This window comes from Lipotes vexillifer, unplaced genomic scaffold (assembly GCF_000442215.2).
Source record: "Lipotes vexillifer unplaced genomic scaffold, Lipotes_vexillifer_v1.1 scaffold611, whole genome shotgun sequence".
In the NCBI taxonomy this organism is placed as follows: Eukaryota; Metazoa; Chordata; class Mammalia; order Artiodactyla; family Lipotidae; genus Lipotes; species Lipotes vexillifer.
Genome location: NW_006785619.1, coordinates 2,571,579 through 2,582,995, shown reverse-complemented (window position 1 = coordinate 2,582,995; position 11,417 = coordinate 2,571,579). Strand labels below are relative to the sequence as shown.

The 11,417-nt window shown below is 47.5% G+C and overlaps 1 protein-coding gene across 1 annotated transcript in view; it reads right to left on the bottom strand.

Moving 5' to 3' along the window:
• CFAP52 (cilia and flagella associated protein 52) overlaps positions 1-11,417 on the bottom strand; it is a 29,976-nt gene that overhangs the window by 2,419 nt on the left and 16,140 nt on the right. The window contains exons 8-11 of the mRNA XM_007457835.1: positions 8,172-8,320; positions 5,850-5,995; positions 2,975-3,126; positions 2,391-2,493 (exon numbers count right to left, since the gene is read on the bottom strand). Of these exons, the coding sequence (XP_007457897.1) occupies positions 2,391-2,493; positions 2,975-3,126; positions 5,850-5,995; positions 8,172-8,320 (550 nt within the window). The remainder of the gene's footprint in view (positions 1-2,390; positions 2,494-2,974; positions 3,127-5,849; positions 5,996-8,171; positions 8,321-11,417) is intronic.

Sequence of the window (11,417 nt, the reverse complement as noted above, 5' to 3'; positions counted from 1 at the left end):
GATCAGGCTTCCCTGGTGGTGCAGTGGTTGAGAGTCCACCTGCCGATGTAGGGGACACGGGTTCGTGCCCCGGTCTGGGAAGATCCCGCATGTCGCAGAGTGGCTAGGTCCGTGAGCCATGGCCGCTGAGCCTGCGCGTCTGGAACTTGTGCTCCGCAATGGGAAAGGCCACAATGGTGAGAGGCCCGCGTACCGCAAAAAAAAAAAAAAATTTCTTTCTAAACATAGAGCCCTTGACCAGGAATCAGGAGTGGGAACTTGGGTATTTCACGCAGAACTTTCTCTCCGTTTCATGTTGATGGCAACTTGCTGTGTTCCCATCATTACGCCAGGAATCTGTATTCCTCTGAATTTAGCTAGAAATGGTGTATGCTACTTAAAATTTTTCTTTTCTTTTTATTTATTTATTTTGCTTTATAATTTCTATCGATGCTCGGTCACTTTAGCAATAAAGTTCTGATTTCATAGTAAAAACATAAAGGAGTATGAAAGCATGCCAAAATCCTAGTTTCTTAGGAATCCCATCGATGTAAGTCATTGGTGATTGATTACCAGCTTCCTTGACCAGGGAAGTCAAAGTGAGCCTCCCCTAGGCTTTCCCAAGTGTCCTCTGCCAGGAATGGTCTTCCCTGAGATCAAAGCATGGCTAGGTCCTCCTGGCACTCAGGCCTCAGCTCAAGTGCCACCTCCTTAAGGAGGCCTCGCTGACCATCCTTGCTAAAACAGCTTCCTTCTCCCAGCCATTATCCTATAGCCTGTTCTATATTTTTTTTAGCTCTTTCACCATCTCGTATCATCTTGTTCATGTATTACTCATTACTCTTTCATGGCCTCATTTACATGTGTACTATCCCATTCCATCCCTTCCCACCCAAAATTAATACAGAAGGTAGGTAAGCTCCAGGACAGCAGGGACACTGTCATGTTTCCAGCACTTAGAGTAGTTTGACAGACTTATGATTTATGGTTGGAATATTCTGGTCAAAATTCAAATAAGAGGGAAATAGATTGTTTCAAGCCTCAAAAGCTGAAACCTAGAATATGGCAGATATCACACTAATTTAGAAACAATATGAACCGTCCATCAAAGCATTTACAGCGACGTGGTGATTAACTCCCTAATATCCATCCCACCCCAGTGCCAAGAGGAAGCCCACTTAGACCACAAGTCAAGCACAGGTTGGGGGATGGGCAGGCATAGGCCAGTTTGGGCGGATGAGACACAAAGAAACCTAACAACCTACAGAGACTGGAACACAGAGGCCGTTCTTCACGCCCTCCCAGAACATTCTGTCTGTGTCCGGCAGATCCCGGTTGGACCAGGCAGCATTCCTTGGGTTTTTATAACAGAGTGTCTCAGGCAGTCATTCCCAATCACCTGCGAAGCTTAGGCAGGAAAAAACCCTACTCCTAGATTCTAATTTGGGGGGTGGAGGTGGGGAGGGAAGGTACCTTTTGTATTTTTCCCTCAATACTTTTAACTCCATTAACTTAGCCTGTATCTGGCAAAACAATAAATATGCAAACCCTTCTTCCACATTAGGGGTATTCAAACCCAGTCGTTGGATGTGCAGGTAATAAGGCCAACATCCGGCTGATCCGATGTGGCTGGCAGGGTGGAAGACACCCCAGCTTCCTTGCCCTTCCATGTGTCTCTCTCCTGAAGCCTCCTGCTTGCTCCAAGGGGGAAATGTTCCCCCCCAAATAATGGCCAATTTTCACTGAAGGACATGGACTCCCTATAGCTAAAGAGATTTTTAATATATTGCCGAAGTAGGGGTGATGAGAGATGAGCTCTATTGTCATTCAATTTGAATTGAATCAAAGTGACAGCTCCGGGCTTCCCTGGTGGCACAGTGGTTGAGAGTCCGCCTGCCGATGCAGGGGACACGGGTTCGTGCCCCGGTCCGGGAAGATCCCACGTGCCGTGGAGTGGCTGGGCCCGTGAGCCATGGCCGCTGAGCCTGCGCGTCCGGAGCCTGTTGCTCCGCAACGGGAGAGGCCACAACAGTGAGAGGCCCGCGTACGGAAAAAAAAAAAAAAGTGACAGCTCCTTTGGGCACAACAATTCCAGCCTTAGAAATGTCCTCATAATCAAAACCAGTACTTACTGAGTGCCAGCTATGTGCCAGGCCCCCTGCTTTTAGCATCATATTCAATCATGACTTTAATCCCCACAGCAACTGCATGAGGTCAGTGGTGTCATCACTTCCATTTTGCAGAAAAGGAAGCAAAGGCACCCCAAAACGTTATGTAGCATTTCCAAACTGACACGGCAGATCACCAGCAAACCCATGGTTCGAACTGGCATGGCCTGACTCCAGAGCCTGTACCCTCAGCCACAAGGCGTCTCTGCTCTTCTCTTGTACCAGAAAGATCTTGACTCTTACCTTTCTGTCTGTCCCGCTGGTGATGATCTGGAACTCTTCAGGGTGGTAACAAACACACTGGAATAAGGTGTTAGCCAGGATCATCTGATTCCTCCTAAGATGCCTGAAAAATAGATTCTAGAGCTGTGAAACATGACTTTCTCTTCCTGAGAAACCTTATTTACTTTTTTAAAAAAATAAATTTATTTATTTATTTGTTTTTGGCTGCATTGGGTCTTCGTTGCTGCACGCAGGCTTTTCTCTAGTTGCAGTGAGTGGGGTCTTTGCGGTGTGTGGGCTTCTCGTTGCGGTGGCTTCTCTTTTTGCGGAGCACGGGCTCTAGGCGCACGGGCTTCAGTAGTTGCGGCTCACGGGCTCTAGAGCGCAGGCTCAGTAGTTGTGGCTCATGGGCTTAGTTGCTCCGCAGCATGTGGGATCTTCCCAGGCCAGGGCTCGAACCCGCGTCCCCTGCGTCGGCAGGTGGACTCTCAACCACTGCGCCACCAGGGAAGCCCTCTACCCTTTGTTTGAGTCTTCCCTTGAGTTCAATAAAAGGCTGGGATTGAGTTCCGCATCACTTGGTCCTCCCCATCACTGGTACCTACACGAGGTCCCATGTGATGCAGGTGCCGTCCGTGCTGGCCGTGACGCACTCCTCGTTGCTCTTCCTTACCCGGATGCAGGACACGGAGGACTTGTGCTCCTTCAGCGCCTCCTCCAGCTTCTGGGTCTGGGGGCCTATCTGCCACACCCTCACCTGGAAGCCACAAAGCACAGGCTCTCAATTCCAACTTGGGAATTTTTGAAGGGGGTTGTAAAAAATAAAAAGATTCCAAGAGCTTTCTCACCTCCTGGGCTGACTTGCTTTTTCTAATTCCCTGTCCTCATCTCAGTTGAGTGAGGTAGGGATGCCAAGTTGCAGGGTGGGAATATTCTTCCACGGAGCCGGGGAGATGCCTACCAGGGAGCCTACACCTGTTTTTACTTTAGGGCTGAGAAATATATCAGACACTCGCTGCTAAAACCAGTAATGCAGGGGCAGCTGCTAAACCGAGTGAAACAACATGTCTGCTCGTTTCTGCTGAGCACTGCTCTCAAAGTTCTGCCTCCATCAGGGAATCTCTTGGGTACCCAGAGCCATATTTAAACTTTCACATCAGCTGCTGTCTCAATCATTTAAAATCAGCGGTTCTCAACTCCACTGAAGCCAGCACCCACATTCAGTAACAAATATTGTCTAATATCCCTTTGCTATCTTGAAATGAAATGCAGAGGTGATACAACTACCTACACACAAAATTTCAAAACTAGCAGTATGATGCCCTAACTGTAATAAAAAGGGTAAGTAAAAAGGAAAGTTATTTGGTTATAACAGTAGGTCCTGTAATGGATAAACGCTCTGTCACAACTATACCAGAAAACATAATAATGTAGTCAGATGCTTCTTATAATGAACGTGTTGGACTTCTAAAACATAAGAAGAGCAGAAATTATTTTGTGTAAGTGATATGAGACAACAAAGGAGCCATAGTCTAGTTGAACAGTAAACTGAAAACTAGTGTTGGGATCAGTAATAACAGACTAACTTATTTGCACCTGACAAGAGGAAAATAACCTTAAATGAAGTAAGAAAAACATTCAAAGACACTTTCGTAGTCAAGAAGATGAGGAAGCGTGAGGTTATCCCAAATGAGCCGGGCCATCTTCCTTGCTATGGTGTTCAAATAACTCAGTATGTCTCTTTTTTTTTTTTTTTTTTGCGGTATGCAGGCCTCTCACTGTTGTGGCCTCTCCCGCTGCGGAGCACGGGCTCCGGACCCGCAGGCCCAGTGGCCATGGCTCACGGGCCCAGCCGCTCCGTGGCATGTGGGATCTTCGCAGACCAGGACACGAACCCGTGTCCCCTGCATCGGCAGGCGGACTCTCAACCACTGCGCCACCAGGGAAGCCCACTCAGTATGTCTTGACGTGGGACAGGGTGATGACTATTGCCAGAGTAAACAAATCCACAATCTTGAATGTATGGAGGCAGGCAGTGGCTCTCTAGCCAGGATGTTCTAGCCAGTGTGGTGTGGGCACCAGCCAAACAGCACAGGACTGGAGCCTTGGATGTGCCGGCCATTAGCTGTGGGATGGCAGGGAGGTTTGGGTATAAACTCAGATAACGGCCAATGAAAGTGGAAATAAAATACTTAAGAGTACCTTAGCAACCCCAGGATTCAGACCGGTGCACACCTGCGGACCAGCAGCCCTCGCCTCTAGTACTTACAAAGACCTTGAAGACTATGTTCTTGGGAGAAAAGTTCTGGAGTAGCTGTAGGGAATGGGAGCGGGCATTGTGAAAAGACTGCTGATCAGGGCTGGGGGCGACGAATCTTTTTTGTGCGATTCCCTCCTGTAACCCTCCTCAGCAAGGTCGATGCCCCCAAAGGCTGAGGGAGCAAGCAAGAATGCTGTGGGTGTTAGCAACAGCGTGGCTGAAGGGATGAGGGAAGGGAACAGAGCCGCGAGGGTGATAATGGGCAGAGAGCAGGGGGATGGTCTAGGACTAGGTGTGTCTGTGGAGCATCTGCAGGGTTTAGTCCACATGGAGATGTGCTCTGAACGTGAAATGCACACCAGATTCTGAAGACTTCGTACAAAATAAAGAGTGTAAAAATACATCTCACTAATTGGAGTATTGCTATCTTCACTTTATACTTTACTTTTACAGGAAACTGAAGCACAGAGAGGTTAAAGCACACACCCTAGGTCACACAGCTGGGAAGTGGCAGAAGTGAAATCGGAGCCCAGGCAGTGTGGCCCCAGAACCCAAACATTCAGCCACTAACAGGTTTGATCCAAACTCTGCCAAAGGCTACGTGAAGATGCTGTATCTTTCTTCTCCCTGGGTTATTCCTATGATAGCATGGGGAAAGCAAAGGAAAAGGGAAGTGTCCTACGTTGAGAGAGGGAAGGCTTTGGGATAGGAAGAAAGCTGGAGAGTAGGGGAGGGGAGACACTGAGATGAATTTGTGAAAGATGTTTTAGGCTCCTTGAAATGATGGAACGAAAAGGTCGAGTGTAATAATTTTGAAATGAGGGTCGAAGCATCTGGGTAGATTAAAGAATCAATTATAAAAATAGCATCTCCTTTAAAAGATAAGATAAAGACAATTGATATAACTGGTTTTTGAAGGAGAAAAAAAAAAGTATTCTAAAACTCTGGCAAAACACCAACTTGGATTCCTAGCTCAGTTCCCTGTAGGATGATTTCATGTCTGTATCCTAAATGTCCTTTCTGGGAACAAAAATATTGATATGTGTATTTATATTATTAGAACTTTAATTTATGAGGTATCTCAGAGTTTCATCAAAAATCTTAATTTGGTCCTGCCTGATTCCTAGTACAGGTGAAAAAATCAAATTAGTGGCCTGCTATGAGGCAGTTGCTCTAAACCAAGGGCTATTTTAAAAAGATTCTGCCTTCGAGAATAATACCTCCCCTTCCCCACCGCCGCTGATGACCCTTTTACAGTCACTGGTGGTGGCGATGGCCGTCACTCCAATCCTGTGGGCGTTGTTAATGACGTACATCAGCCGGCCTGTCTCTGGGGCAAAGGCTCGGATCTTACCGTCGTCCCACGCTGGCACGAAAGGGAAACAAAGGCAGGCAGGATGAGTATACTCATGGTCTCTGCAGACTGCGGCTCTCTTAAATCATAAGTGAGAGACAGGACTGGGGGCAGTGGTGCTGATGGAGGGAAGAGGCCGATCTCCCACCAGCTGCCAGGAGTCATAGCCCCCTTTTCCCTGATTCCCCAAACTGGCCACACCTCCTGAGGGAAATGAGTGACTTGCCTTAGTTGAACCTGCCTCCAGGTGAGCCCCATGCCAGGAGAGAGAAGCGGGAGGCCAGCTCCCACCTCTCCCGTGAGCCGCAAAATTTGCACATTCAAGCAGCTGGTTGATCATGCCTCTGGGATGTAGAACTTAACACCTGCAAATAACTGTTGCCTTCCCACCCCTCGCCCCCACTTTAAACCTGATGTTTCTTCTTTCACTCCCATCATCTTCCCCGTCTCGATAAAAGTCGCCACCACCCATCCAGCTGCTCAAGCCAAGAACTTCAGAGCCACCCTTGATTCCTCTCTATGCCATCCACCCAACCCAACCCAACCTCCGATCCATCACAAGTCCCATCAGCATTACAATCTGAAAACAGTAAAGCTGGCCACGTCTCAAACCTTCCCCTGGGACCACCTTTGTCCAAGCCACCAGCATCTCTCTCCTGGATTATTATAACAGCTTTCTCCCTAGCCTGAGACTCTTGCCCTCCTGCAATCAATTATTTATGCAGGGGCCAGGGTGAACTTCTTAAAATCATGTCACCTCCTTGATCAAGAACTTTCAAAAAGCTTTTCCCACTGCACTTACAATGAAAACCAGCTCCTTAATTCTCTCCAGTAACTAGTCTCTGCTCCCTCCCTACCCCTTCAATTTCCTCTACTACCACTCTCCCTCAACCCTGACCCCAACCTTACCCTCTAAGCTTCAGACACACCGGTCCTCTTTCTATCCCTCAAACACACCAAGTAATTTCCCACCTCAGGGCCTTTGCACTTGCTGTTCCCTCTTCCTGCTGTGCTCTTCACCCAGCTCTTCACCTGGCTGGCTGCCCCTCATCACCTCCAGCATCAGCTCTGGACCTTAGCAATTTTAAATAGGATGCTCAAGGTGGATCCCATTTCAGCCAAGACTCGAGGCAGTGAGGTGGTGAGGGAGTGAGTCATGGGGCTCTCTGGGGAAAGAACATTCCAGGCAGACTGAACGGCTATAGCAAAGGCCCTATGTGTCGCATAGGAAACGGGGTGGGGTATTAGAGGAAAAGAGCAGGTGATGGGGACTCCAAGATTCTTGACCCCGGGGTTTGTTAGTTCTAAGTGTAATGTAAGCCAAGAGCTTCCGGTGACCGCTCTGTGGAGAAGACACACCCCAGGGGAGAATCCAACACGAGGAGACAGAGCTGAGCAAAGAGGGGATGAGATGGGTTTTATTTAATTTCATTTATTATTATTATTATTATTTTGGCTGTGTCGCAGCATGTGGGATCTTAGTTCCCCAGCCAGGGATCCAACCCCTGCCCCCTGCAGTGGAAGCGCAGGGTCCTAACCACTGGACTGCCAGGGAAGTCTCCTGATATCACTGTTTAAATAGCTGCCCCTAAAGACCCACTTGACTTTTCATTCATGTGAACCAGTGAATTCACTTTTGACCACTGGGGAAATCTGTATATGGATTGAACATAAACAATATTGGGAAATTAGGATTTTATAGGAAAATATTTTTAGAGATGCATATACTGAAGTATTTAGAGGTAGAATATCATGGTGTCTACAATTTATGTTAAAATATTTTGGCATCACATAATCAACTGAATTAAAAATAAATTCCCTTGGAGCTATAACTTAGTTTAAGTAGTTTTTAATCTCTTGAACAACAAAAAGGGTTCTCACTCAAGGGCCCTGGACTCGCTAAGGCCTCAAATCCACTTTGTAAATGAATCACTGAATTTCCTTGCTAGAGAGAAAGCAACGTGCTCTATGCAGCAACGTGGGGGAAGAGAGATTGCTGCTTGGTAATTCCTAGCTCAGAAGGGATCCCAGCTGGACGGGAATTCCAAAGAGAGGCTAGATGAGAAGCAAGTGGACAGTGGGAGGCTGTTCCAGGTCCTCCCCATGTCGAGCCTGGTAGGATAAGAATGACGAGAACCAAAGCCACAGCCGGAGCCCGAAGCCAAACCCTGGCACACACTGACCTTACCGGAAATGATGCACTTGCCGTCCCTCATGAAATCGATGCCACGGCAGGTCATGTTGGGCACAGTGATCCGCAGCAGCTCCCTGTTGGACAGCGTGTGCCACACCCGGATGTCCTTCTTGGCACAGGTGGCAAAGAGCTCAGCGGTGCCACTGCAAAGAAGCCACCAAGGGGATAAGGGATGCAGCCATACGAGACGTACAGTGTTTCTCAGGTGCCGGTTTGACACTGAAATGGCCTTCACGAGGATGGAGGGAAGGATGCCTTTAGACACCTATTATCTCAAGCTTGATGGCCTTACAGATTTTTTGTGTAAAATGGCATGTGATGCCCTCAAATCATCTGTGGACAATCTTTCATAGTCTTGGGACTTCCCTGGCAGTCCAGCAGTTAGGACTCTGCAATTCCATTGCCGGGGACACGGGTTCAACCCCCGGTCGGGGAACTAAGATCCTGCAAACCACGCGGTGCGGCCAAAAAAAAAAAATCTTTCATAGTGTTTTTTCTTACGAAGGGTTGGGACAAAGTTGCTCAAAAGGAAAATGCCAATTTAAAAGTCTTTCAGTGTCCTGTTGATCACAAGTAACACATGAGAAGAAATACATCTGTGGAATATTTATATTAAAAGAGACTAAACAAACCTTTTCCTGTAAAGGAGACAATCTTGTTAAAATTTCAAAGAAGAAAACGACAAGAGTTCTAGAATTCATGTTTGCAGACAACCCAAAATACTTCTTTGCTTAGTTATGAGAAAATATGAGATTGTGAACAAGGAAGAAAAACCCATAGTAATTGGTCTGTAGGGTTTTTTCCCCCGATGGACAACTTGTAAATATAATGAAAAATGTCCAAAAAATTACAGATTATTCCAATTTGAGAAAAAGGAGTCATACAAGGGTACAATAAAGACCATCTGCTTTATAAGTATGCATTTCTAGGGACTTCCCTGGTGGTCCAGTGGTTAAGACTCCCCGCTTCCACTTCACGGGGCACGGTTCCATCCCTGGTTGGGGGAACTAAATTCCCACATGCCACAGGGCGTGTCCAGAAAAATAAAGTATGCATTTCTAGCTAAAGTCCTTGTGGAGACTGGGCTTTTAGATTTAAATACCTCTCAAGAAATTCCTACCTATCAGCATAAGCACATCCATAAAAAGAGAGTCCCTCTCTCTTAGGTTAAGATCTACTCACTTTGGAATGAATGGAAAAATAAGTGGATCTTTTCACATATTTAGCTTTGGGACTCAGAGGTAAAATTATGATGCTGGACTACCACCTAGAAACAGCAAGTTCTGGGACTCTCCTGGTGGTCCAGGGGTTAAGACTCCATGCTCCCAATGCAGGGGGCCCAGCTGGGTTCGATCCTTGGTCAGGGAACTTGATCCTGCATGCATGCCACAACTAAGACCCGGCGCAGCCAAATAAAATAAATAAGTAAGTATTTTTTTAAAAAAAGAAACAGCAAGTGCTGGAACAGGAAAGCAGGAGCTCCTTGCTCCTGGCAATTCTGATTAACAGAGATCAAATCAAGCCAACGTTAGAGTGGTAATATTTATTGAAATAAGAAATGTTTTATGTCAGACACTGCCTTCAGTGAATGAGCTCCTCCTTGGGGGAACATGAGCTCTTTTTTTTTTTTTTAATTCATTTATTTATTTTTGGCTGTGTTGGGTCTTCGTTGCTCCTCGTGGGCTTTCTCTAGTTGTGGCGAGCGGGGGCTACTCTTCGTTGCGGTGCATGGGCTTCTCATTGCTGTGGCTTCTCTTGTTGTGGAACATGAGCTCTAGGCGTGCGGGCTCAGTAGTTGTGGCACGTGGGCTCTAGACCACAGGCTCAGTAGTTGTGGCACACGGGCTTAGCTGCTCTGCAGCATGTGGGATCTTTCCGGACCAGGGCTCGAACCCGTGTCCCCTGCATTGGCAGGCGGATTCTTAACCACTGCGCCACCAGGGAAGTCCCAACATGAGCTCTTAAAGAAGCATATGGACTCCTATGAAAATCAAGTATCATGGAATGAATCTACCTAGAGAACTTTCCAAATTCTCCCTCCCTGAGATGGACAGTCCACTTCCTCAGGAATTAAGCCTAGTCCAAAAACGTCCTGAGTTTAGGATGTGAGAGATTAAGTTCCAAATTGATTGGATCAAGATGGTACACTAACTATGTGTGCTCCTTCCCACCCAGCTAAAATCCCACTCCTGGGGAGTTCCCTGGCGGTCCAGTGGTTAGGACTCAGAGCTTTCACTGCCGTGGCCCGGGTTCAATCCCTGGTCGTGGAACTAAGATCCCACAAGCTGCGCAGCACAGTCAAAAAAATAAAATAAAATCCTACTCCTGGGCATATATCCAGAAACATACGCTTGTAATGTTGGAGCAGTGAAGTGGTCACACAAACTTCCCACAGATAACGTTTATAAAAGCCAGATAAAATGAACAACAATAAGAAGCAAAAATCCTGAAGACGGGGCTTTCCTGGTGGCGCAGTGGTTAAGAATCCGCCTGCCAATGCAGGGAACACGGGCCCGAGCCCTGGTCCGGGAAGATCCCACATGAGGCGGAGCAACTAAGCCCGTGCGCCACAACTGCGCTCTAGAGCCCACGAGCCACAACTACGGAAACCCGCGAACCTAGAGCCCGTGCTCCGCAACAACAGAAACCACCGCCAGAGAAGCCCGTCCACCGCAATGAAGAGTAGCTCTCCGCAACTAGAGAAAGCCCGCACACAGCAACGAAGACCCAACGCAGCCATAAACCCATAAATAAATAAATGTATTTATTAAAAAAGAAAAAAGAAATGCAGGGACTTCCCTGGCGGTCCAGTGGTTGAGACCCTGCGCTTCCACCGCAGAGGGTGTGGGTTTGATTCCTGGCTGGGGAACTAAGATCTTACACGCCGTGTGGTGAAACAAAAAATTAATTAATTAATTAATTAAAAATTTAAAACTGCCCAAATTACTGTGTGCCAGCTGAATTCTACATGTAGGGGGAAAACCTTAAAAGGAAGTGAAAGCAGGCAGAGACCAGAGAGGATATACTATTTTTCTTTTTAAAAATTCTATTGTTGGGGGGCTTCCCTGGTAACGCAGTGGTTGAGAGTCCGCTTGCCGATGCAGGGGACACGGGTTCGTGCCCCGGTCCGGGAGGATCCCACATGCCGCGGAGCGGCTGGGCCCGTGAGCCATGGCCGCTGGGCCTGCGCGTCTGGAGCCTGTGCTCCGCAACGGGAGAGGCCACAACAGTGAGAGGCCC